Genomic DNA, 25,824 nt, shown 5'->3' with positions numbered 1-25,824 from the left:
CTTTTAGAGGGAGCGCCGTAGCTCAGTGGCAGAACATCTGCTTTCATGCAAAAGGTTCCAGGCGCACTCCTTGGCAGCATCTCCAGGTAGGCCTGGGAGTGACGCCTGCCTGAAACCTCGGAGAAGCCGCTGCCAGTCAGTGTAGGCAGTTAGGAACTAGATGGACCAATGGCCTGACTTGGTGTAATGGTTGGAATCCTCCTTCAGGGGTGCTGTTTCTGAGGGTCTCCTTTAAGAACCCAGAGCCAGAACTGGACACCTTTTACTCAGTCCTTTATTACGGTCATGGACCAGCGCATAGCTAAAACATACATACTTACATGCTTACATATAAGAAAAGAGACTCAGCATAATAAAACGGACAGATTATAACACAATAGCACCGAGTTAAAATTAGAACAGTTATGGTGAACTCCAAATAGGTCTGACTGAAAACCTTATTAAGCAGAGCACCCTCCATTGCAATCATGAAACAGGAATCACAGGGGAAGGAAAGAAAAGAACAGAACATTATTGAAAACCTGAGCGGATGGTGCAAATGTTATGACAATACCTTGCCATTTTGATGATTAGGTTGTCATCAGAACTGGACAATAAGTACTTCAAATAGAAGTCATCCAAGTGCCCGGGAAAACGTTGCAACAAAGGGGACACTAATCTTAAGCGGGTGTCCCTATAAACGTTACAATAAAGTATGGCATGCGCAATTGTCTCCACTTGACCAGACCTTTTACTAGTGGGCCCCAAGTGTGGTGAGTGCAGTCCCCGGGGTGAGGACAAAGGGCCACCACACTTGACATGGTGGTGGCTGGAGTGAGGGCAACGCCTGCCATCCACGCCTGGCACTGAGTGACCCGGCCCTCCTGCTGTAGCCCGCTCCCAGAGCCCCTTGCGGTATCTAAGACCTCCATAACGGTAGGCATTTTGCTCGTCTCTATTAATGATTCATTGGAATAATTCAGTCTGAGAAAATGGTATCCAATCCCCCTTTCCCCTCCTCAAATGTGACACGACTCCAGCACCATGAGTGGTGCTGGATTTTCTCCCAGGAGTGTGGTAGTCCATGAGCTAGCTGGGGTGGGTGGAACCATCGGTGGGGGAAGCTCCTGGTTACTTTTTGACAAGGTCTGCATCACTGTTGCCTGTTACAGGGATTCCCAGAGGTTGTTGACTACCAACTCCCAGCATGCCCAGCTGCAGTGACCCTTGGCTGGGGATTATGGGAGCTGCAGCCAACAACATCGGGGAATCTCTCTTACAGGGAACTCTGGACGTTCCTAGACGTGGAAAAGAGCAGCTCTCATTGCAAGACGTTCAGCTTTCTGAGTGCCTCATGCTTTTTTTGTCCTGACCACTGGGCCATTTGCAGTTTCAAAGCTTTTCAGAGTTTTTTAAAACAGCAAAACTGCTATAAAAGTCTATTAATGCTTTCAGAGGAATGGAAATGAGAAGAGAGCTGGTCTTGTGGTAGCGAGCATGAATGTCCCCTTTGCTAAGCAGAGTATGCCCTGGTTTGCATTTGAATGAGGGGCTACATGTGTGAGAACTGTAAAATATTCCTCTTAGGGGATGGAGCCGCTCTGGGAAGAGCATCTCTTCCCTCCCTGGCATCTCCAAAATAGGACTGAGAGAGATTCCTGCCTGTAACCTTGGAGAAGCTTTGTATGAAGGAAGACCCAATGTCAGTCCCTGGCAGCATTTCCAGGGAGGGCTGAGAAAGAACCTTGCCTGGAACCTTGGAGAGCTGCTGCCAGTCAGTGTAGACAATACTGAGTGAGATGGGCCAATGGTCTGACTCAGTAGAAGGCAGCTTCCTACGTTCCTAAATGGAAATCGGCAGGAATGTCCTCCAAAGATGACTCCATGGAGAGAGTACCACCATTGGCTCATTGTTATCCTAACCCTGACTCTGACCCCTTACTCCATGCAAAAATGACAGCGATTATGATTTGGGGTCAGGATAAAGCGGGGTGGGGTGGGGTGAAGACGCACAGGAAGCATCATTGCGCGATCTCCTCTTCTCCATCTTGAGGTGGGGCAAGAATCACGGTGAGCATCTGTCCCCTGAGATGGGGCGTAGCGCATTGGAAGAGCACCTTTTGGAAACCTGCTCAGTGGAAGACCATGTTCGGGAGCAGGGATAAAGAAGGGGTGATCACACACAGAAAGCTCTAAATGCAATGATGCTCTCGCCGCTTTGGCATCTCTCGGGTGGGTGCTGGGGCAGACGTTGCCTTCATCCCAAGATGATACTCATGGCCACAGTGGGTGGGCCTGGCTCGTGGACTCTGGGGTGAAAGATGTGCAGAGAGGTCAAAAGGCTGGTATTCAGTGTGTCACCACAGCGTCTCGGGGCTGGCATGTAGCATCTCCCTCTTTTCAATCCCAGTTCTGCTGTCCAGCCAGGCAGGCTTCAAAGCAACCGTTTGCTCCCCGTCCAGGTGATCGGACTTGCCAGAGAGGCAAAATGGGGTGACTGTAATTGGGCAATTAGACGGAAAGGCAACAAGAGAAACGAGATTGGGGTTGTGGACCCGGCAGAGGGGTGCCCATTTTCTGCCCCCACCCTGTCAGAACTGAAGCAAAGTTCATACAGGCGGGCAGAAAGCCAGTTCTGAGAGCCGGTTTGGGAAGATATTTTTGACATTGTCGAGACCTGGTTAGGCTTCAGCTGGAGGAACCGATGAAGAGGCCGCCTAACGGGCAGAAATTCACTAGGACTTCCTATATCTTGAAGTAGGTGCTGTATAAAACTGAGCAAAGAGGCCCTGCTCCGGTGGCCTATACTCAAATTAGCGCCATAGGAGGAAGAAAAGGAAAAGTGGCAGAGATCAAAGTTACCAGGGGGATGGTAACTGGAAAAAAATGGGTCTTAAGGAACTTGAAAGGCTTGAAGAACTCTAATTTGACGAAACAGACGAAGAAGCTTGGAAATGTATATCCATAGGCGTTTAATATCTCAGTCTTAAAATTGGATATGAAATGGAGTGGGTAATTAACGAGGAGAAGGGTATAATAAAGGGTAACAGAACTTTCTCTCGGAGTATTTATTTTTATTTAGAAAAGAGACCCTAAGTTGAGCAGCTGAATGAAAAACCAAAATAAAAGACCTGAGATGAAACCCAGGTTGAACCAATAAGAATTAAAGTAGTCGGAGTGAGAGGAAATTAAAGAATGAGCTAAAATAAAGGAAAAGAGGGTCCCCCCCTCTGCAAGTAAGTTTCTAATTGCTTTCAACAGAAGCATCAAAATGCTTAAATTGTGAGCAGCTGAGGAAGAAATTGTGATGCCAACAGCAGAGAACCTCAGCTCAAGTAGAGCCAGGAGGCAAAGTAAGAAAATAGGCCTCTTCACACAGCCACTTCAATCTCAGTTTAATGTGGGTTGCCCAAACTGAAGTGATTGTGTGATCTCACGCCGAGGTCATTAATTGCCTGAGATCCCCACCTTGGCATGGGTTCACATGATCACGCTAATGTTGTAACCCACATTAAACCAAGACTGAAACGAATGTGTGAGCAGGCCTATTCAGTTTCAGCTGAGTTCAAAGAATATTGGACTGTCTTGCCTAGTTCTCTCTCTCCTGCCTATTAAGCCACTCACCAGAGTCTGGGGTGGTTCCCATCTGTATTACCTGAAATCATTTTGCTGCATATGCCGGGGATTGGAACCTAGGAAGCTGCCATATACTGAGTCAGACCCTTGGTCTATCTAGCTCAGTATTGTCTTCACAGACTGGCAGCGGCTTCTCCAAGGTTGCAGGCAGGAAACTCTCTCAGCCCTATCTTGGAGATGCTGCCAGGGAGGGAACTTGGAGCCTAGATGCTCTTCCCAGAGCGGCTCCATCCCAGAGCAGCTCCATCCCTTAAGGGAAATCTCTTCCAGTGCTCACACTTCTAGTCTCCCATTCAAATGCAACCAGGTTGGGCCCTGCTTAGCTAGGGGGACCAGTTCTGCTTGCTGCCACCAGACCAGCTCTCCTCTCACCTTGTTTCGCGATGGTCGCTAGAGAAGGCAGTGCTTCTTCTGCCGCTCATGAGGAGGTTTTATGGATTCCTGGCGCTTTCGCTCTGTGGTTACAAATGTGGAAATGGCTAGCAAGTGCTACAGAAACTGGGGGCCAGGTTTTCTCAGGCCTGGCTGCAGTCATGCGTTTGAGCCACTCTCTAGCGGCTCCGGGAGACGGTTGGCTGAAGCAGTTAAGCAGTGCCGAAGCCGCTCTGAAAGAGCCTCGATGTCTTGTTCCCCGTTTGTGGCCAACCCTTGTGTGTAAGAAATTGTCATTTCCCATTTCCCATTTTGTGCGCCCTGCTTGGAAAGGTGACACCGATCTGTAGAAGTGCCCTTTCTGAGGAAGCTCTTGGCCTCTCCCGGCTTGAATTCCTGGTATTTCAGAAAAGTCCCCACCAAAAAGCACTTCCAAGGGGCTGGGCGGTGTCGTGGCTTCCGCCCGCACTCCTGCCTTCCAGTCAGCTCGGGTTCGCGGCGTGAGCCGCCCTGCCATTCACCAAGACATCTTGCTTGCTCGGGCGGCGACTCTTTCCCCTTGACAGGTCTCCGAGCCGAGCAAACACTCGCAGCGCCATTAAGTTGTTGGGATGGCTCAGGAGGAGTCGGAGGAGGGAGACGTGGCTGCCGAAGGCGGCTAGGAGGCTGACTTACGTAGGGCCGGCTTCTTCTTTGGCCGTGGGGACAAATCATGCTTGCTACCACAAGACCAGCTCTCCTCTCCAGCACTCTCTGAGTGCTGTCTGCTGTAAGATATTACCCTTTGGGGATGGGGCCGCAGCTCAGTGGGAGAGCATCTGCTTGGCATGCAGAAGGCCCCAGGTTCAGTCCCTGGCAGCATCTCCAGGTAGGGTTGGGAAAGACTCTTGTCTGAAACCTTGGAGAGCTGCTGCCTGTCTGGGTAGGCAATACTGAGCTAGCTGGACCAAGGAACTGACTCGGTAGAATGCAGCTTCCTCTGTCCCTGTGTCATACATTAATGTGCTGTGCGAAGAAGTACTTTCTTCATTTGTAAGGGATGGGAAGAAAAGTGAACCCAAGAGCCTTTATGATTTAATGTCCTATAATTGGGGTGGGGGGAAGTATGCAATTTTTACTATTGCTTGCTGCATTATTAAGAAGCCTGCCTAGCTAGCTTTGCTGAACCACTCACACACGGTCGTTTTATTATGCCACAAGGAACAATAGAGCTTTTTCCAAGCCCAGAGATCTGTCCGCAGTGCTATTGCTGGGCTACCAAATGCGGAGGAAAGAATTCCTTCTCCTCAGAAGGATCATAGTGTTGTGGGTAGCCAGAATCTTTGCCTTCGGGTGCTGCTGCAAACTGGTCCAAGCCTCCCGTTTCAAAGGAGCGATTCTCTTATCTTTAACAGGCAGAGATCTACTGGCCCTATCCAGCCCTAGCACAGCATCCCTCCAGTGGCTGTTGCTGGTGTTGACCTTCGGTTTTTCATTTTGGAAAAAAGGGCAGCATTTCTCTTCTCTTGATCTTCCAGTGCTTGGTCAGCACTCTGAAGTTGCAGCCTGGAGCAGAATTTGATATTCTGAAAATCCCAGCAGTTGTATTTTCATAGAATGCAAGTTACTAGTCCTTGTGACTGTAGCAGAAGATCTTGGGTAGGACGGGCGACACCTAGGTTCAGAAAATGGCAGAAGCACATTTTGTCCAATTTGGGGGGGGGGACATTTCCACCTGCAGGCTGTCTGTGATACTACTATTGATTTTCTCTGGTATGAATGATTAGGTATCTAGGCATCTTCCATTAAGTGCAGTCAGAACCATGCACAGCCAATTTAGCTCAAGTGAAATAGGCTAACAATTTTTGTTGTTGTTGCCTGAGAAGCAATTACTGATCAGCCTGCCCGCATCTCTTGCAGAGGCCGTTGTGCACGGGCTCTCAGCATTGGAAGCAGAAATATCGGATTTCCATGGAAGGTGCAGAACATTCACACTGGGCGGGGCTGCGTGCAATTCCACATTGCGCCTTCTGTCTGGCGCATTTCTGGCCTGAAATGCAGAGCAAGTTTCCAGACCACATGAGAGATTGAAAGGAGATTTGGGAATTGATGACTGTGTGCCATCTTATATATTTATTATTTCTCTCTGTAAACCGCCCTGAGCCATTTTTGGAAGGGCAGTTTAGAAATCAAATTAACAACAACAACAAATAATCAGCATAGCAATACCAGGGGATAGCAGAATAGAAGAACAAGAAACAGAAAAAAATCACCAAATACAAATATCTACAAATTGAAATTGAGAGGCTGTGGCAGAAAAAGACCAAAATCATCCCAGTGGTAATTGGCACCCTGGGTGCAGTTCCAAAAGACCTTGAAGAGCACCTCAACACCTAGGCAATACTGAGCTGGATAGACCAATGGTCTGACTCAGTATATGGCAGCTTCCCATGTTCCTAATTACTCTTTGCTCTCCCAGGGGAGGCTGATTGGAAAGCGGCATAATGCAGAGCAGGGAGTCACGCAGAGACACAGCGAGCAGCCTCCGAAATGGATGGGTACTTCTGGCCTTGCAGAAGCTGCTGGCCGTTTAGTTTTCTCATGACACACCGCTTGGTAATTACTGCACAGGCTCCACAGTTGACTGCCCGCTTCTCTTTCCCGTAACTCAAAACGTGGCAACCATGTTTAATTGCAGCACAAGCAGATTTTTTGGAAGGAGTCAGCTCTTTCTTTGGCACCAAGGAATCTTAATAGATAGCACGGAGGGTCCTTGGATATGGCGAAGAGCGATCTGCTGCATAACTTGGAGGCATAACGACTATGGCCGCCTTCCCGAAAGCAGGCGGTGGAGTTGATCTCCACGCCTCACCCAGCAAGTCATCTCCAGGGGGATCCACAGGAAGCACTGTGTGCCCAATGCCGTGGCATCTGAAGAGAAAATGTGCATCCGCCCCCGTGAAAGCAGGGTGAGGCTTAAGGGCAGAGAGGGGTCCCTTTGCTGGCTTGTGGGGATGTTCCCCAAGGATCTCTGCTGCACAGTAGAGAAGAAAGGAGGCCGGAATAAACTGGAGTATTGACACTTTTAGGGGCTACTTACCCACTGAAGGTCGGGGAATGGAGGACCAACAAAAGGAAGACCTTTCTCATACATCACATAATTAAGCTATGGACTTCTCTGCCATGGGATGTGGTGATGGCTTTAAAGGGGGCTTGGACAAATTCATGGAGGACAGGTCAATCAATGGCTACTAGTTTGGGGGCTGTCGGCCACCTCCAGCCTCAGAAACACGATGCCTCTCAAAACTAGTTGCAGGGGAGCAACAGCAGGAGAGAGGGCATCCGTTCATCTCTTGCCTAGCCAGCGTGGTGTAGTGGTGAGAGTGCTGGACTAGCACCGGGGAGACCCAAGTTCAAATCCCCATTCAGCCATGAGACTAGCTGGGTGACTCTGGGCCAGTCACATCTCTCTCAGCCTAGCCTACTTCACAGGGTTGTTGTGAAAGAGAAACTCAAGTATGTAGTACTCTGGGCTCCTTGGAGGGAGAGCGGGATATAAATGTAATCATCATCATCATCATCATCATCTGATGGGGCACTGTGTGAAACAGGATACTGGACCAGATAGGCTTTCTTGGGCCTGATCCAGCAGGGATGTTCTTGTGTTCTTACTTGACAGATGGTAGGATAGAGATGGAAGTGGAATGGCCATCCATGCCCAATGCGTGACATTTGCGTTGGACGCTCCACATTCCCTTGAAATAATTCGCAGCTTAGCTCTTGCAGAGCAGAAGCCTTGTAGGGGCTGGCACGGAGGGGTATCACAGTTTTGGCACATGACCATTCCTTAAATTCTTTGCTTGTGTAGTCACAGTGGGTCGTGGCAGCCTGGAGCCCTGGGCTGTCCCCCCCCCCGCCCCGTCTGTGGTTACTGGGCAGTCCTCTTCTTAGGTCAGCTGCAGTGATGCATTCGACCATGAGTGTCTGTTCGACAAAGGAAAACCACCAATCGGAAGTGCCATTTCTCTCCATGCAGGTCATACATTCTTTCACTTCAAAGATTCCAGCATCTCGAAGCCGCATTTTGTAGGATTGGGTGCTTGGGAGCTGAGATGCAGGGCTCTTGATGCATTTGGACCCAACTTGTGCAACTCTAGACTTGGGTCTCATTGAGTCTTGCCAGTGTGTTGTAAGATATTCCCCTTCGAAGATGGGGTCGTAATTCAGAGGGAGAGCCCCTGCTTTGCAGGCAGAAGACCCCAGGTTCACTCCCTGGCAGCATCTCCAGGTTGGGCTGGGAGAGAACCAACCATTTCCGAGAGAACACCAAGCGAGAAGTTTGAAATATTGCCTGTTTTGTAAAAAGAAGCCTTTTAGGAAGACAACAGCTGTGTTTCATATTCATCAAGAAAAATCCTTTTGACAGTGTTCTGCGGAAAATACCTTCTTAGGTGCTTTTTGCTTTGGACAGATGAAGACTACAAAACCTCGAATTAGCGCCACACATGTCTGTCTTATCCTCTCTTTGGCACACTTGTGTGCTTAGAGCTGTATCTTTTGTATAGTATTAAGAATCTCTTGATTGCTTAGTCATATAAGCACTTCTAGTAAAGTAAAGTTGTGCCGTCGAGTCAGTGTCGACTTGTGGCACCCACAGAGCCTGGTGGTTGTCTTGGGTAGAATACAGAGGGTTTGACCATGGCTGTCTGTCGCACAGTATGAGATGATGCCTTTTTAAATTGTAAACTGCCCTGAGCCATTTTGGAAGGGTGGTATAGAAATCCAATAAATAAATAAATAATAGCCCACAACTTTGGCCCCACCAGCTCCTGTTGGACTACAACTCCCATCCTCCCTGGCTATTGGCCACTGTGTTTTGGGGATGATGGGAGTTGTAGTCCAACAACCGCTGGAGGGCCCGCGTTGTGCAGCCACTCTAACCACTACACCGCACCGTCTGGCTGTGGCGATGAGCTAAGGCAGTGGCTCTGAGTTATTAAAAGCCGCAGAGATTTGTCCTGTGATGACTCCTTGCATGACTGTGGGAGTCAGGCCTGTAAATAAACTCCCTGCACTTCAAACTGAAGGGTAGCTAGCTATTCAGTAATACGATCTCTTGTATGCATGAGGGCAGATGTGTCCTGACAGCCTTTGGGGGCAGAGGTGTGTGTGGCGGGGAGAGCTTCTCCACCTGTGAGCCGAACGCTGACTTTGCATCACATACCACGAGAGGTGCTGGGAGCGATGCTTGGGTACTGCCTTGGGTGGCCACATTGTGCCACGGGTGCGAGTCTCCGCATTCCTGCCCGTAACTGCCTCTCCTCTTTCTTTTCCCTCCCAGGTCATTTACTGCTCTTTTGGCGGCACCTGCAAAGGACTGCATTTCAATAACCTGATTGTGGGCTTGGTCCTGCTGACGAGGGGCCAAGATGAAGAGAAGACGAAATGTAAGTCCCTGCCGTGTTTGGGGGGCTGGTGACTGGTGTGTGTCCGTGCTGAATGGAGTTTGAAGTCATCCCACTAGCAGTGGTGATAAGTCAAGCTGCAAGTGGTCATTCCCCGGAGTTACCTTCTCTGTGGTTTGGAGGAAGGTGACGTTAAAGGATTGCCCCATCTCCTGTTCTCAGATGCAGAGAACACTTAGACCCCCAAGAAAAGGGGCAGGGAATGAGTTATAGCCAAGATATTGGTGAGGCATCCAGTATTTATTTATTTTGTTTTATTTATTGTTAAATTTATATACGCCATTCATTAAAATAATCACAAGGCGGTTCACATAGAAAAAGTTAAAACAAGACTATAAAAATTGCACAATTAAAATATGCTAAAATATAAAAACAGATGTAATTTTAAAAAATTTAAAATACATGCATAAAAATACCATACAATATACAAAGAAGCAGCAGTGGAGACAATCACATAAAAGCCTGAGTAAAAGGCCACGTCTTCACATGTATATTGTGAAGTATATTGACAAAAATAAAATAAATAAGATGTGTGCTTGAATAGTTTACCGTGACAGAAACTCACGTTAACATAATAGTTACCCGAGGTTGATGCAGGAGGTTTTGCCTGTTCATCATTCCACGCACACCCCGTTCATACGTTTTGATTCAAAACTGATCGCGATTTTGAATGTTGATTCAGAACTGATTTTGAATTCTGAAGTGATTTGGATTTTGACCTCTAAAACAGCAAAGGGCATGAGATCTGTGAGACCCAACAAGAATTGACACTGGAGATAATTAAACACCCCGCAAACTGTCCCTATGTAGTTGTACCCTTGTATTAGAAATAACCCTGACTATAACTCTATATAACACATTAAACTGGAGTAATTGTTAAGTAATCCTTTTTTCGAAGGCTGACTAAACCGGCATTTCTTTAACCTCAGCATCTAAGTAGTGAAGCACTTTGTTGTGCAAGCACGGGAGGATTAGCACATCTCCCTTTTGATAAAGTTGTTCTGGATAATTCACATCAACTGCTCAGCTACGCTAGTGTAGGTTGGACCTGTCTAGCTTAATGTTCCTCTCTGGGTTTTTTCCCCCTTCACAGACATTTTCAGCCTGTTCTCAAATGAATCCGGGAGCTATGTTGTCCGCGAAGAGATGGAGAAGATGCTTCAGCTGGTGGATGGGAAAGTCCCGGAAACCCTCAAGATTTGCTTCTTGGAGGTATTGCCTGCAGTTCAAGTGTCTTGAAAGAGAAACTCTCCACCTCTCTTTCCTGGAGGGGCACTTTTTAACAGCTCTCCAATGGCTTTGCTAGGTAGAGTTTTATTAAGCTTGTGCATAACACAGAGGTCTCTTGACATAACATAACTTGCCCATAACATGCAATTGTATATATATCTTCTTGGGTGCTTGTCACTGGCCAAGGTGATTAGTTACAAGGTACATAAGAATACATTCGGTAGAACCTCGATATCCGTGGATTCAACATCTGCGGATTCGCGTATAAGAAAGTAAGGGGTTAATTCTGTGTGTCTGCTGGTCAGGGATGGCCGCCATTTTGTGTTTGGGAGCCTCAAAATGACTCTGTTAAAAAAATTAACCCATGCTTTTTGGTCGATTCTCAGACCTTTGGGGACACAGCTCAACTCGAGGGGACCAGTGAAGAACAGTAGGCAGCATTCTCCAAAAATCTGGCCAATTATGGATGGTTTTCCTGACGACTGGGAATCTAACCTCCCCGCCCGCATCCCATAGGCTCAGTGACTCGATATTTACGCTTTCCATATCTGCGGTTGCAGCGGGGAATGGAAACCCCGCAAATATCGAGGTCCTCCTGTATATACAACACTGTTTTGTAATAATACGGCAAGATCTTTACAGTATCCGTTTTCTGCAGATGTGTCTGTCTGCACAATCCTTTCTTCTAACTTGTGTCTCTTTTTGAACCTCTAACCACATTTGTATACAAAATGCTTATACACACTTGTATACCAAATGGCCACTATGGAGCACGGTTTGACCCACTGAAAGATTGCTGAGAGGAAGGCCGAGCTTCAGCCAGTCCTGATGTTGCTGTTCTGCCCCACAGGAATGGAATTTGTCTCCCTAAAGTTGGGGGAGCATGCCGCTAAATCAGGGGGCCAATTCTCATGACTGAAACCTGAGTAGGAGGAGTGTCTAGTCTGACTCCGAGTTCTATGCGCGCTCCTGAGAAAGTCACGTGCTGGCAAGAACAGGGGCAGAAGGAGGAGGAAGTGATCTGCTAGCTGCGATCTGGGTCGGAGGGCAGAAGCCAGCGCACCTCGCGTACCCAGAATGAGGTGGAGGGAAAGCACAGCCCATGCCAGCCTAACCAGATCGTGGCTAACACTCAGTGAAATGTCCCCTTGCTAAGCAGGGTCTGCCCTGGTTTTCATTTGAATGGGTGACAACATGCCGGCGCTGTCTGCTGTAATATTCCCCTTAGGGCGGGCCTGCTCAACTTAAGCCCCCCAGCTGCTTTTGGACTACAACTCCCATAATCTCCAGCCACAGTGGCCAGGGATGATGGGAATTGTAGGCCAACATCTACAGGAGGGCCGAAGTTGAGTAGCCCAGGGATGGGGCTCAGTGGAAGAGACTCTGCTTTGCACACAGAAGTTCCCAGATTCTCTCCCTGCCAGCATCTCCAGGTAGGGCTGGGGAAGACCCCTTCCTGAAACCCTGGAGAGCTGCTGCCAGTCAGTGTTGACCATACCGAGCGAGATGGACCAAGGGTCTGATTCCATACAAGGCAGCTTCCTACGTCCCTCATTCTAACGCCCTCCACCCCAAGTCCCAAACAGCAATGCTTTAAAAATCTGAACCTCCCACTGAGTGCTGTCACAAACCCGTGTTGGCTAGAGAGACAAGTTTGGGTCCTTGCCCCTGTGTCGAATGGACCTCCCACTCCCACCCCAAATTCTTTCTTGCGTTCCCTTTTCCCAACATACTGAGAGCACCCTTCGCCCCAGGTGGACAAGAACCATCTCCCCAATTTCCAGTCTCCTTTGCGGGAGCCACGCAGGACTCCAGAGCACCCAGAAGGCCTCCGTGGGAACAAAGAATCCCCCCCACCGCCCCAGTTCCACATGTACAGGTATTGCCTTCCATCCTTCCAGGGCTTGTCAATCCCACGTCCCTCCTGCTCAAGGCTACAGCTCATTAAAATTCTTTCCACTACAAGCGGGAGCAGAAAGTCTACTGTGAGTGTTTGTATAAATGAAAATGAAAATGGCATATATTATCTGCCTGTTGCTTCCCCTGCCGCATCAGCCTCAGAGAAGGCTCTGGTTTGAAAGTGGATCACAAATGCCTCCACTCCGAAAGCATGAGAGGCCATTTGGAGTGGCTTTATTAGACGCTCTGTTCGTTGCAGGCTGCAGAAGGTGTTCTTCCCCCCCACCCCCTTGTCTTTTTCTTTTCTTTTGTATCTTTATTCACAGCAGCTGTTGAAATGAGTGGAGAGGGGGAGAGGAACTCTTAAAACTCTATTTGGAATTGTTGTAGGAAGTGAACATAAGAACAGCCCTGCTGGATGTGGTTCCAGGTCCATCCAGTGTTCCCTCTAACAGGGAATCCCAGATGTTGTGGACTACAACTCCCAGAATCCCCAGCTGCAGTGGTTTTTGCTTGGGGATTCTGGGAGTTGTAGTCAACAAGATCCGGGAGTCCCTGTTAGAGGGAACACTGGTTCCATTTGGTCCACCACTTTGTTTCTGTCCCTCAGTGGCCCACCAGATGCCTCTGGGAAGCCTGCAAGTCGGAAAGGAGGATATGCCCCCTCTCCTGCTGTTGCTTCCCTGCAATTGGGATTCAGAGGCCCTGAACCCCTGAACCGGGAGGTAGTCTCTAGCCATCTAAATCAGGGATTCTCAACGTTGGGTCCCCAGATGTTATTGGACTTCAGCTCCCATAATCCCCAACCCCAATGGCCTTTGGTTGGGGATTCTGGGAGTTGAAGTCCAAGAACATCTGGGGACCCAACGTTGAGAATCCCTGGTCTAGACTAGTAGCCATTTATAGACCTGTCCTCTAAACTGTCCACGCCACCTTGAAAGCCACCCAGGCTGGTGGCCATCACCACATCCCATGGCAGAGAATTCCATAGGTTACTTCTGTACTGTGTGGAAAAAGTCCTTCCTCTTGTCGGCCCTCAATTGCCCGGCAGTTAGTTCCTTGGGACGACCTCTGGTTCTAGTGTTGTGAGAGGGGGAGGAAGAGTTCTCTCCATCCGCTGTCTCCACACCATACATCATTTTACAAACCTAACATTTATAGTGGAACGGTGTGGTTGCCCTATTCAAGCTCCGGTCACCGAATCATGTATTGAATCTCCAGGAAGCTCAGGATGGCATACAAGGAGTTATTCTCAGGGCGGCTTTTATGCTGCTTTCCTGCAGCCAGGTTGAGCCCAAAGGAGCACACAGCAGTAGCAATAACAGCCTGTCAATAACACTGCAATCACTGTAATACAGGGCTTGGCAAATCCCATGGTGCCTAGAAATTTAACCGTGACACCCAGGCTAGGATATTCAGGGCAGAGTTACTGAAAAAAATCTTGATTTGTCCCTGGCAGCCGGTTTCTGTTCTAAATATGTTACTTGTAAAGGGGACCAGAAGAAGCCCATTTACCCTCCCCGTCTACAGAGTCTGCCACCAAGTCCGGTAATTTTGTCAAGTGTCCATTGTCTGGCTCCCAAATCTGGAGGCTGACTCCTAGGTTAAAAAAACAACTCCTGTCCAGGCTTCAGGAGTAAATAAATGTTGGCTCAGTTTGTCAGCCAGACAAAATATTTCACTCATCAAGCTATGTTGGTACTTTGCTCATCGGGACTTTTTTCACTTGCCAGGCATCATTTTTCACTTGTCAGAGACTAGTAGACTAGTGGATTTCTGCAGCCCTGCCAAGCCTGCTGTTACAGTCTAGCAACTTTCATATCAATATCCCTCTGTTAGAAACGTCCTTCCAGTGTAGGCTAAAATTGGTCTCGCACCCAGCAGGGAGGAATGAAATTGAATAAACCAGAGAACAAGATGGTCCCAGCAGAGCCAGCAAAACAACTTCGTATCTTGTAGCCCACTTCAGAGACTGTACACGTTTTCGAGCATATCCTGAGGACTAGAATATTTTTCCCCTCCCTGTTTCTTCTTATATGCAAACTAGAGTCTGGATTCTAAACCAGGGAAGAGCGCCCGTGCTGCAGGGAGAGGGATACTTGCACGCCGGCTTCCAGTTTTCCTCTTGGTTATCAGCAACCCACCTGCGTGAATTGATTAAGCTGGAGAACTCTTAACTGGGGCTTGGGAAACTCAGAGCACGACAGCACTGAACCTTTAGTAAACAAGCGCTTTCTGGCTGAGCTTGGGGTTAATGGCACTTGGATATTACTTTTATTGACTTAGCTGTATGATTTTAAAGGCATTTCTGTGCCGAATGGTTCACCTCTCAGCGGGAATGGAGTCCAAACACTCCCATCTTGGTGTGGCTTGAAATTAATCTTCCTTGCTTACCGGCCACTTGCGCTGGTCTGACTTAGGAGGCGAGGCTTCTGCAGAAGAAAGGCGACTTTCTTCCTGGCAGAGTCAGCGTGGCAGGCCAAAGACCCACAGAGGAGCACTGTCGTTCCTTATCAAGCTCCTTGCACTGGGTGTGAGAATCGCAATGCAAATCTCCCTGGGCAGATTTGGGGGGGGGGGCACAAAAGGGTAATTAAGGCAGGCTGGTTCCCTGGGGGAAGAGAGCTGGTCTTGCAGTAACAGTAAAGTGAGCTGTCGACTCTTGGCGCCCACAGAGCCCTGTGGTTGTCTTGGGTAGAATACAGGAGGGGTTGGCCATGGCCTCCTCCCACACAGTATGAGATGCCTTTCAGCACCTTCTGATATCACTGCTGCCCAATATAGCCTAGAAACAGACCAGTGGGAATTTGAACCGGCAACCTCTGGCGCCATTAGGTGGCTGGTCTTGCAGTGGCGAGCAGGAATGATCCCCTTTGCTAAGCCGGGCCTGCCCTGGTTTGCATTGGGATGGGTGACTACATGCGAGCGCTGTAAGATAGTCCCCTTAGGAGATGGGGCCGTAGCTCAGTGGAAGCATTGCTTTGCTTTGAATGTAGAAGCCCAGGTTGAATCCCTGGGTGCCTCTGCAGGTAGGGCTGGGAAAGGAGTTCGACTCCTGCCTGTAACCTTGGAGAGCTGCTGCCAGTCAGTGTAGACCAGGGCTGCTCAACTTTGGCCCTCCTGCATATGTTGGCCTACAGCTCCCATAATCCCTGGTTATTGGCCACTGTGGCTGGGGATTGTGGGAGTTGTAATCCCAAAACAGCTGGGGGGCCTAAGTTGAGCAGGTCTGGTGTGGACAGTGCTGAGATAGATGGACTGAGGGTCGGAACACAGGAAGCTGCCATCTACTGAGTCAGACCCTTGGTCAGTCTAGCTCAGTGTTGTCTACCCAGACTGGCAGTGGCCTCTCCAAGGTTGTAGGCAGGAATCTCTCTCTCTCAGCCCGATCTTGGAGATGCGGCCAGGGAGGGAACTTGCAACCTTCTGCATGCAAGCAGGCAGGGACTCTTCCCAGAGTGGCCCCATCCCTTCAGGGGAATCTTGCAGTGCTTACACATGTAGTCTGTTGGAAAAACTGCCTGGTAGAGGGCAGCTTTCGCTGTCCCTTCCACACATGCCTCTTGGAAGCTCACTGGCAGAGCCTGTGGCAGTAGTCCTCCTGGACTGCTCTCCCTTTCTCCCCCTGCAGAGGTCGCCAGAGAGAGATGGCCTCTCTGAACGTTGAGGTTGCACATGGAAGGGGAGACATGCTAGAGCAGGGATTCTCAATGTTGGGTCCCCAGATGTTACTGGACTTCAACTCCCATAATCCCCAACCAAAGGTCACTGGGGCTTGGGATTATGGGAGTTGAAGTCCAATAGCATCTGGGGACCCAACGTTGGGAATCCCTGTGCTAGAGGATTGGTGTGCCATGGTGTGCAGAGAGTGGGTGGAGAGAAATTTTTCTCCCTCTTTCCCATCCTCGTTCCCATCCAGGGGTGATCCCATGAAACCAATTGCCAGGGAATTTGAGGACTGACAAAAGGAAGTACATCTTCACACAGTGCAGAATTAATCTGTGGAATTCTCTGCCACGGGATGTAGTGATGGCCAGCAGCTTGGATGGCTGCAAAGGGGGCCTAGACAAATGATTTTATTTATTTTATTAAATTTGTTTAATTAAATTTTTTTTACATTAATTGTAAATCTCGCTTTTCCCCTAAGGAGCCCGGTTCTGTGTACATGGTTATGTTTAACCCACGAGAACCCTGTGAGCTGGATTGGGCTAAAAGAGAAACGACTGGCCCAGAGTCAGCCAGTGAGTTTCGTGGCTGAGTGGGGATTCAAACCCACGTCTCCCTGGTCCTGGTCCTGATCTATCAATTACTACTTCTCTGGATGGCTATAGGCCACCTCTTGATTCAGTGACAGGATGCCTCCGAATCCCAGGTGCAGGGGAGCGACAGCAGGAAAGAGGGCCTGCCCTCACCTCTTGCCTGCAGGCTCCCAGAGGCATCTGGTGGGCCACTGTGGGAAACAGGATGCTGGACACTGGCCGGATCCAGCAGGGCTGCTCTTCCATTCTGAGGTTCCTCATAGCCACCATGACTAATAGCCATTGCCGGACCTCTCCGAGCAATTCGTCCAGCCCCTTCTCAAAGCCATCTGAGCTAGCGGCCATCACCACGTTACCTGGCAACAAATTCCTCTGATTAATTGCGCACTGTGGGGAGAAGGGCTTTCTCTTGCCGTTTCACTCGAGGAACCCGAGCCTTCGCATTGCATGAGAGGGAGAAATGGTTCTCCTCTCGGCCCGCTCTCCTTTATCCCCTGATCACGGTTACGCCCCAAGCGAGGTGTGGGGCTCTGTCTCCCAAACTCCTCCTCCAGCTCTTCCAGGAATGTGGGTTTTCCGCGGTAAAGAACCCACAGCGGCCCCAGCCTGGTTGCTGTAATGAAACGCGGGACTCACAAACATCGGCCCGACTGCATTTCTCTGAAGATGCTTTAGAAGGCGAAGGGTCTGGCTTAATATATGCAGGCTTGTCTTCTGTCCTGCGCGTACGTCCTGTGTGCATCTCCTTTTGAAATGAAAACCGGCCCCAATAGCCTTCTCTGCTGCATTTCAGTCGCCTGTTAATCTCGGCAGGCTGCTCCAGCCACCAGCTCTGGATGGCACAGAAGTTTGATGCTCCTCTCTTTTGCTTGAGAACAGGAAGCTCATTGTTTCCTGCAAAGATATTTTGTTCCCCCCTGTTTGAGGCAAACCCTTCCCAAATTCTTAAACCGTGGCAGTTTATGATTTTTCGATGTAAACAGCTTTGAGGACTTTGGCTGAAAGTTCAGGAAGCCAAATCCTGGTTTCAGGCTGTGGGGTTCTCAGTTCAGATCCTGGACCCAATGGTAAGAGTGCAGACATATCTCCATTCTTGTTCTGTATTGAGATTTCTGCTCTGGGAAACCAAGCACAGACACATAGGTATTCTCCCCATCCACTCACCCCACTCTCCAGGGGAGGAGAGCTGTTTAAGAACATCAGAACAGCCCTGCTGGATCAGACCAAAGACCTATCTAGTCCAGCATCCTGTTTCTCCCAGTGGCCCACCAGATGCCTCTGAGAAGCCACAGGCAAGAGCTGAGGGCATGCCCTCTCTCTTGCTGTTGCTCCCTTGCAACTGGGATTGAAAGGCATCTTGCCTCTGCGGCGGGAGGTATTCTTGCAGTAGGAAACATAAATGGTCCCTTTTGCTAAGCAGGGTCTGCCCTGGTTTGCATTTGGATGGGGGACTACATAGGAGCACTGCCTGCTGTAAGATATTCCCCTGAGTGGATGGGGCCATAGCTTTCTGGTAGAACATCTGCCTGCATGCAGAAGCCTGACAGCACCTCCAGGGAAGGCTGGGGAAGATGCCTGCCGGAAAGCTTGGAGAAGGTTCTGCCAGTCAGTGTGGATAATCTTGAGCCAGCTGGACCAGCGGCCTGACTCCGTTTATAAGGCAGCAGTATATTCACCTTTTAAAAATTGAATTAAGCAACGTGTCTGTTTGCAGAGGCTCCTCCAACATTTAAACGCAAGAAACCCAAAGAATTTGCTTCCACTTCGTTAGCCACAGAAGGTAACCTATTAAGAACCCCCTAATACCTCTGACGTGGAGTATTTCCATAATATTATATGTGCTCTCCCTCCATCCCCCTCCCCCTCTCCCTCTCCTTCCCAGGTATAAGTGAGCACTTCTTAGTAGTAAAAGGTTGCTGCCAGAATGCCCACAAGACATTGTCACGATAATCACATTAAAGAGAACCATGCCTTAAACTGCCTTAAACTGCCCCAGACAGGGAATATATCCTTGCTTGCAAAGCTGTGTTTTACTGATAAGCGTGTTTGAGGCAGAATCTGACCTCCTAGAGCAGGGTTTCTCAATGTGTGGGTCCCCAGATGTTCTTGGACTTCAACTCCCATAATCCCCAGCCCCAGTGGCCTTTGGTAGGAATTATGGGAGTTGAAGTCCAATTACATCTGGGGACCCACACGTTGAGAATCCCTGTCCTAGAGGCAAAGGGTTAACGAACACACACACATACACATACACACACACACACACAGCCTGGTAGGTGAGCTGGAAGTAGAGCTTGGAGTGCTTTTTAATCAGGCAAGCTGCTGCCACACATGCATTATAATGAGCTGGTTGAGGGGGGACCCAGACTGCCCTCTGTATTAATGAGCAAGGCCCTGGAGGATTTATCTTGCAAGGGCACCAAGCGCTTCGCTTGAGGGGGGAACAGACTTGTCCCTGTTAACAAACTTGTTCCTTGGCGGCAGCGTTTGTCGGGATGACTGGTTGTGGGTCTCATTTCCCGTCCGTGGCTCCTTCCTCCTTTTTCTGACCTCCCTTGCAGTTGTCTTGCTGCGTGCTCTGCTGCTCTCTCTCCCTCGATGCCATTGGCTGAGCTGCTCCGAGGTCACAGTGAGTCGTGGCAGGCCAGAGGGGGTTGCGGTTGGCTCAGCGGCTGTGATGTCACAGGCGGTTTGGGCAGTCTGGGATCAGATGGGTGGGAGGAGACAGGAGAGAGAGCCTTGAGAGGAGAGCTGGTCTTGTGGTAGCAAGCATGACTTGTCCCTTTAGCTAAGCAGGGTCCACCCTGGTTGCATATGAATGGGAGACTTGATGTGTGAGCACTGGAAGAGATTCCCCTCAGGGGATGAAGCTGCTCTGGGAAGAGCAGAAGGTTTCAAGTTCCTTCCCGGGCAGCATCTCCAAGATAGTGCTGAGAGTGAGATTCCTGCCTGCAACCTTGGAGAAGCCGCTGCCAGTCTGTGAAGACAATACTGAGCTAGATAGAGCAATGGTCTGACTCAGTATATGGTAGCTTCCTATGTCAGCTGGGGAGCAGGGGGTAAACTGGACCTCTTCATCTCTAGCAACAGAGATGCTGTGAACATCTCTGTTAAGCTTGCTGTGAATGTTTGAGTTACGCTCTTTTAGTTCAGGCCAACAGAGGCGTGTTGGTGCCCTTTGCCTCAAATGAGCAAATGCTAGAGGAGTTCATACGATCATATCGTAATGGGTAGGAGATGCCACCTACCCTAATTTGGGGGCTGGGCATGCTCCCATTGGGCAGCAATCTTGTCAGTTAAAAACAAGGCTGGAGGCTCCATCCATGCTTGTGGGCCGGAGGACTCCCTCCTACTCAGCAGCTCTGCCCAGCTGCTGAATGAGGTAGGAGGGAAAGTTCTTGGATCCACGGCCTCCTCCTACCCGGATCTCTCTTACTCAGGAATGGTGTTAGTCCATTCCTTGATCCAGGCCAGCTTTTGAATGGAGCTTGAGTTCCTCGTATCCCAGCCCTGGAGTAGAGGCGGGGCTAACAAACAGCCAGCAGCAAGGCACTGAAAAGCAGTCTGCGTTTGCTTCTCTGGACACAACTATTGGTCATGATAGAGGTCTATAAAATCATGCATGGCGTGGAGAAACTGGAGAGAGAGAGATTCTTTTCCCTCTCACACAACACTAGAACCAGGGGTCACTCCATGAAATTGATTGCCAGGAGGTCTAGGACCAACAAACGGAAGTACTTTTTCACACAACGCGTGATCCACTTGTGGAACTCTCTGCCACAGGATGTGGTGACGGCCAACAACCTGGATGGCTTTAAGAGGGGTTTGGATGACTTCATGGAGGAGAGGTCTATCAATGGCTACTAGTCAGAGGGCTGTGGGCCACCTCCAGCCTCAAGGGTGTGCCTCTGAGTACCAGTTGCAGGGGAGTAATGGCAGGAGAGAGGGCATGCCCTCAACTCCTGCCTGTGGCTTCCAGCGGCATCTGGTGGGCCATTGTGCGAAACAGGATGCTGGACTAGATGGGCCTTGAGCCTGATCCAGCAGGGCTGTTCTTATGTTCTTATTTCATTCAACTATCAGTATTCCTGATTCCACTCCACTGCTTTGTCCTTGCAGACTACCACCCTTTCCCTTGGATTCTACACTCAGCATCATAACAAGGTGGGAGGGAAAACCTTCTCCTCCCCCCCCCAGCCCCTCTTGCACACACGATCCCTCTCCTCTCCTCCTACCTGGTGGCTTGTTCACACATGGTCGGAAACTGGGAGTGCACACAGTTTGTTCGACCTCAGTTTCCAATCATGTGGCCAGCCCGACTGTGGATTCTGGGCTGCGGCTGAACTTGAACCCGGCACTTTGGGCCTCGCGGCTTGTGCATTTGGCCGCGGAATTTTGCCAGCAGCAGCAAGTTGGCAAGCAGCATTTTCCTCGACTGCCTTTGCTTCATGCTCTCCTCGCAATGTTCTCCTTGCAGGGTGAAAAGGTCAACTATGAGAAATTCAGGAACTGGCTGTTGCACAACAACGAAGCTTTCACGTTTACGCGCTGGCTGTTGTCCGGGAGGGCATACGTGACGCTCACGGACGACAGTGACACCCCCACCTTCTACCAAACGCTCGCTGGAGTCACGCACTGTAAGTCGTTATTTTTGTTCAGGTGAGCGGGTTATTCAAGCTGTTTAGATTGCATTGGGCATGCATCTCCTTCTGCAGGCAGCTCAAGAAAGAGAGTGTCTTCCGTGTTAACGTCTGTGCTGTGGCCTGCCTTCTTTGTGGGTCCTACACCTGTACACTTTAAGCTGTGCATTCTGGGGCAGCGGCTTCCGCTTCATTCTGGAGGTGCAAATACGTATTGTGAGCTATAGAAAAGATTGTGACCGCTCAGTTCCGATGTTGTGAGTTTACACGTCTGCTGCAAGCTCGTGCCCTCTCTTCTCCTTCCCCAAGTGTGGCTTGGGCTCTGCTCGTTCTCCTCCCTCTCTCACAGCACCGGAACGAGAGGTCTTCGCCTGAATCGGATGGCCAGGAAATTTAGGACCAACCAAAGGAAGTGCTTTTTTTACACCCCGCAGAATTAATCTGTGGAACTCACGGCCACAGGATGTGGTGGTGGAGGCCACTAGCTTGCATGGCTTTAGAAGGGACTTGGACAAATTCATGGAAGACCGACTTGTCTTCTATGAACTTATCTAAGCCTTTTAAAGCCATCCAAGCTAGTGGCCTTGGATCGGGATTGGCTACTAGCCATCAGGATTGGCTACTAATCCTGATGGCTATAGGCCTTCATGTTCAGAGGCAGGATGCCTCTGAATACCAGCTGTAGAAGAGAGGGGGCGTGGGTGTGGCTTCCTGGGTGTATGGCTTCTGGGGGGCCACTGTGGGAAACAGGATGCTGGACTAGATGGGCCTTGGGCCTGATCCAGCAGGGATCTTCTTATGTTCCAAATAATGGATTTGGAGGCAAGATGCCAGCCAAGATTTGCCAATTGGGTCAGAGAAAACCAGGGAAGTGGGAAAGGGGAACCCCCATATGAAGGCTGATGGTCCACCTACTGGTAGCGGGTGTCCTCTCTTGAGGACAGTTGGCAGACGGTTTTCCGTGATAGACAGACCATTTTAATCCTTGGTGGAGGGAGAGGTATTGTCAGCCATGCCTACTGCTACTACTACAATGTTTCCATACTGCCTTTCAGCAAACGTTCTCAAAGCAGTTTCCGTAGAAAAATAAATGCATACGAAATAAATGAGATGGTCCCCTGTCTCCTAAGGACCCGCACTCTAAAAAGAAACTTGAGGTCAGCACCAGCAATAGCCACTGGAGGGGTGCTGTGCTGGGGTGGGGTAGGTCCAGTTGCTCTCCCCCTGCTAAACACAAGAGAAGTGCCTCTTTGCTCATTTAGTAGGAGTCTTCCTATTCACTCCGGCTTCAGCATAATACTGGCTGGTCATTCTCTTCAGCCACTGATCAATACCAGGAGAGAGCAAAGATACTCTCAGCATTTTGAGTGCGTTGTTATTTACTGTCTTGATATTTCTCTCTGCTCCTGCCTTTTGCAGGCTAAATAGACACATAACCCCTTCCGTGATAGACCTGTTCAGATCTGGACCAAAACGTTGGATTTTGTAGGGTTCTCTTGCACAGAGCAAGCAAGCAGAGTATTGTCCTTCCACAGGAGGGAGATGCTGAGTTGTGGGTTTTGACCTTCAAACCCTCCTTTTAATTGTAGACTTGGCTTCTGAATCAATCAATACTTTATTACAGTCACAGACCACTACAACAACAACGTTTACAAACAGAAGCCCAGCAAAATAAACCATCAGGGTTATGATAACAGTGGTTGAACACCAACATAGATCAGCTACATTGGGTTCATAGTGAACGCCTGGCAAATTTTACACCTCTGACTCAGAACCTCCAGATCTTCCTGCTCTTAGAGACGGAGAGTATCCGTGCATGTAAGATTCCTTCTGTCGATGCACCATCCCACTGTTAGTAGGAGGCTTGTGACCTTATTGTACGAGGAAACTGAGAAAAGCTTATCCTTTGGGTCGGTGCTGTTGGAGACTCTGCTAGTCCTGTTAGCAGAAGCCAGTCGAACTTTATAGCTTCCTGAAATATCTCTGTTTGCCACGGGATTTACAGTCTTTTTGCTGGCCATTTCAACAGGTGTGGTAACTGCTGTGAAACAGAGCAATTTGCCTTGGAATTTATGAGGACAGGGAAATTGGGAGACGAACATGTCCTAGCTGGTTGGCTCATATTCTCTCATTCATTCTCATCCTCTCTCTCTCTCTTTCTCTCTCTCTCTCTCCCTCCCTTCCTCCCTCTCTCTCCCTCCCTCCCTCCCTCTCTCTCCCTCTCTCTCTCCCTCCCTCCCTTTCTCTCTCTCCCTCTCTCTCCCTCCCTCCCTTTCTCTCTCCCCCCCTTTTCTCTCCCTTTCTCTCTCTCTCCCTCTCTCCCTTTTCCTCTCTCCCTTTCTCTCTCTCTCTCCCTTTCTCTCTCCCTCTCCCTTTCTCTCTCTCCCTCTTTCTCTCCCTTTCTCTCTCTCCCTCTCTCCTTCTCTCTCTCCCTTTCTTTCTCCCTTCCTCCCTCTCCCTCTCCCTCTCCCCCTCCCCCTCCCTCCCTCTCCCCTCCCTCTCTCTCCCTTTCTCTCCCCCACCCTCTCTCTCCTCCCTCCCTCTCTCTCACTTTCTCTTCCTCCCTCCCTCCCTTTCTCTCTCTCCCCCTTTCTCTCCCTTTCTCTCTCTCTCCCTCTCTCCCTTTTCCTCTCTCCCTTTCTCTCTCTCTTTCCCTTTCTCTCTCCCCCTCTCTCCGTTTCTCTCTTTCTCTCCCTTTCTCTCTCTCCCTCTCTCTCTCCCTCCCTCCCTCTCTCTCCCCCTCTCTCTCCCTCCCTCCCTTTCTCTCTCTCCCTCTCTCTCCCTCCCTCCCTTTCTCTCTCTCCCCCTTTCTCTCCCTTTCTCTCTCTCCCTTTCTCCTTCTCCCTCTCTCCCTTTCTCTCTCTCCCTCTTTCTCTCCCTTTCTCTCTCTCTCTCCCTTTCTCTCTCCCTCTCCCTTTCTCTCTCTCCCTCTTTCTCTCCCTTTCTCTCTCTCCCTCTCTCCCTTTCTCTCTCTCCCTTTCTTTCTCCCTTCCTCCCTCTCCCTCTCTCTCCCCCTCCCCCTCCCTCCCTCTCCCCTCCCTCTCTCTCCCTTTCTCTCCCCCACCCTCTCTCTCCTCCCTCCCTCTCTCTCTCACTTTCTCTTCCTCCCTCCCTCCCTTTCTCTCTCTCCCTCTTTCTCTCCCTTTCTCCCTCCCTCCCTCTCTCTCCCCCTCCCTCTCTCTCCCCCCTCCCTTTCTCTCTCTCCCTCCCTCCCTTTCTCTCCCTCCCTCTCTCTCCCTCCCTCCCTTTCTCTCTCTCCCCTTTCTCTCCCTTTCTCTCTCTCCCTCTCTCTCTCCCTCCCTCCCTTTCTCTCTCTCCCTCTTTCTCTCCCTTTCTCTCTCCCTCTCCCTTTCTCTCTCCCCCTCTCTCCTTCTCTCTCTCTCTCCCTCTCTCCATCCCTCCCTTTCTCTCTCTCCCTCTTTCTCTCCCTTTCTCTCTCTCCCTCTCTCCCTTTCTCTCTCTACCTTTCTTTCTCTCTCCCTCCCTCTCTCTCCCTCTCTCTCTCTCCCTCCCTCTCTCCCTCTCCCCCTCCCTCTCTCTCTCCCTTTCTCTCCCCCACCCTCTCTCTCCCCCCTCCCTCTCTCTCTCACTCTGTCTTCCTCCCTCCCTCCCTTTCTGTCTCTCCCTCTTTCTCTCCCTTTCTCCCTCCCTCCCTCTCTCTCCCCTCTCTCTCACTCCCTCTCCCTCTCTCCCCCTCCCTTTCTCTCTCTCCCCCCTCCCTCCCTTTCTCTCTCTCCCTCATTCTCTCCCTCCCTCTCTCCCTCCCTCCCTTTCTCTCTCTCCCTCTTTCTCTTCCTTTCTCTCTCTCTTTCCCTTTCTCCCTCTCCCCCTTTCTCTTTCTCTCTCTCTCCCTTTCTCTCTCTCCCTCTCTCCCTTTCTCTCTCTCCCTTTCTCCCTCTCCCTCTCTCCCTTTCTCTCTCTCTCCCCTTCTCCCTCTCCCTCTCTCCCTTTCTCTCTCTCTCCCTTTCTCTCTCTCCCTCTCTCCCTTTCTCTCTCTCCCTTTCTCCCTCTCCCTCTCTCCCTTTCTCTCTCTCTCCCTTTCTCTCTCTCCCTCTCTCCCTTTCTCCCTCTCCCTCTCTCCCTTTCTCTCCCTCCCTCCCTCCCTCCCTTTCTCTCTCCCCTCTCTCTCCCTCTTTCTCTCCCTTTCTCTCTCTCTCCCTCCCTCCCTCTCTCCCCCCTCCCTCTCTCCCCCTCCCTCTCTCCCCCTCCCTCACTCCTCCTCTCTCCCCCTCCCCCTCCCTCCCTCCCTCTCTCTCTCCCTTTCTCTCTCTCTCCCTCCCTCCCTCCCTTTCTCTCTCCCCTCTCTCTCCCTCTTTCTCTCCCTTTCTCTCTCTCTCCCTCCCTCCCTCTCTCCCCCTCCCTCAC

General features: G+C 50.1%; 1 protein-coding gene across 2 annotated transcripts in view; it reads left to right on the top strand.

The window, feature by feature from the left end:
* The window catches only part of USP32 (ubiquitin specific peptidase 32), a 145,382-nt gene that overhangs the window by 51,106 nt on the left and 68,452 nt on the right, over positions 1-25,824 (top strand). For both annotated transcript variants that reach the window (XM_053275083.1, XM_053275082.1), the window contains exons 3-5: positions 9,308-9,413; positions 10,525-10,643; positions 21,297-21,456. In XM_053275083.1, the coding sequence (XP_053131058.1) occupies positions 9,308-9,413; positions 10,525-10,643; positions 21,297-21,456 (385 nt within the window). The remainder of the gene's footprint in view (positions 1-9,307; positions 9,414-10,524; positions 10,644-21,296; positions 21,457-25,824) is intronic.

The sequence above is a fragment of the Hemicordylus capensis genome, chromosome 12 (assembly GCF_027244095.1).
Source record: "Hemicordylus capensis ecotype Gifberg chromosome 12, rHemCap1.1.pri, whole genome shotgun sequence".
NCBI lineage: Eukaryota > Metazoa > Chordata > Lepidosauria > Squamata > Cordylidae > Hemicordylus > Hemicordylus capensis.
Note: the sequence above shows the minus strand (reverse complement) of the source record. Positions and strands in the feature narration are given on the sequence as shown.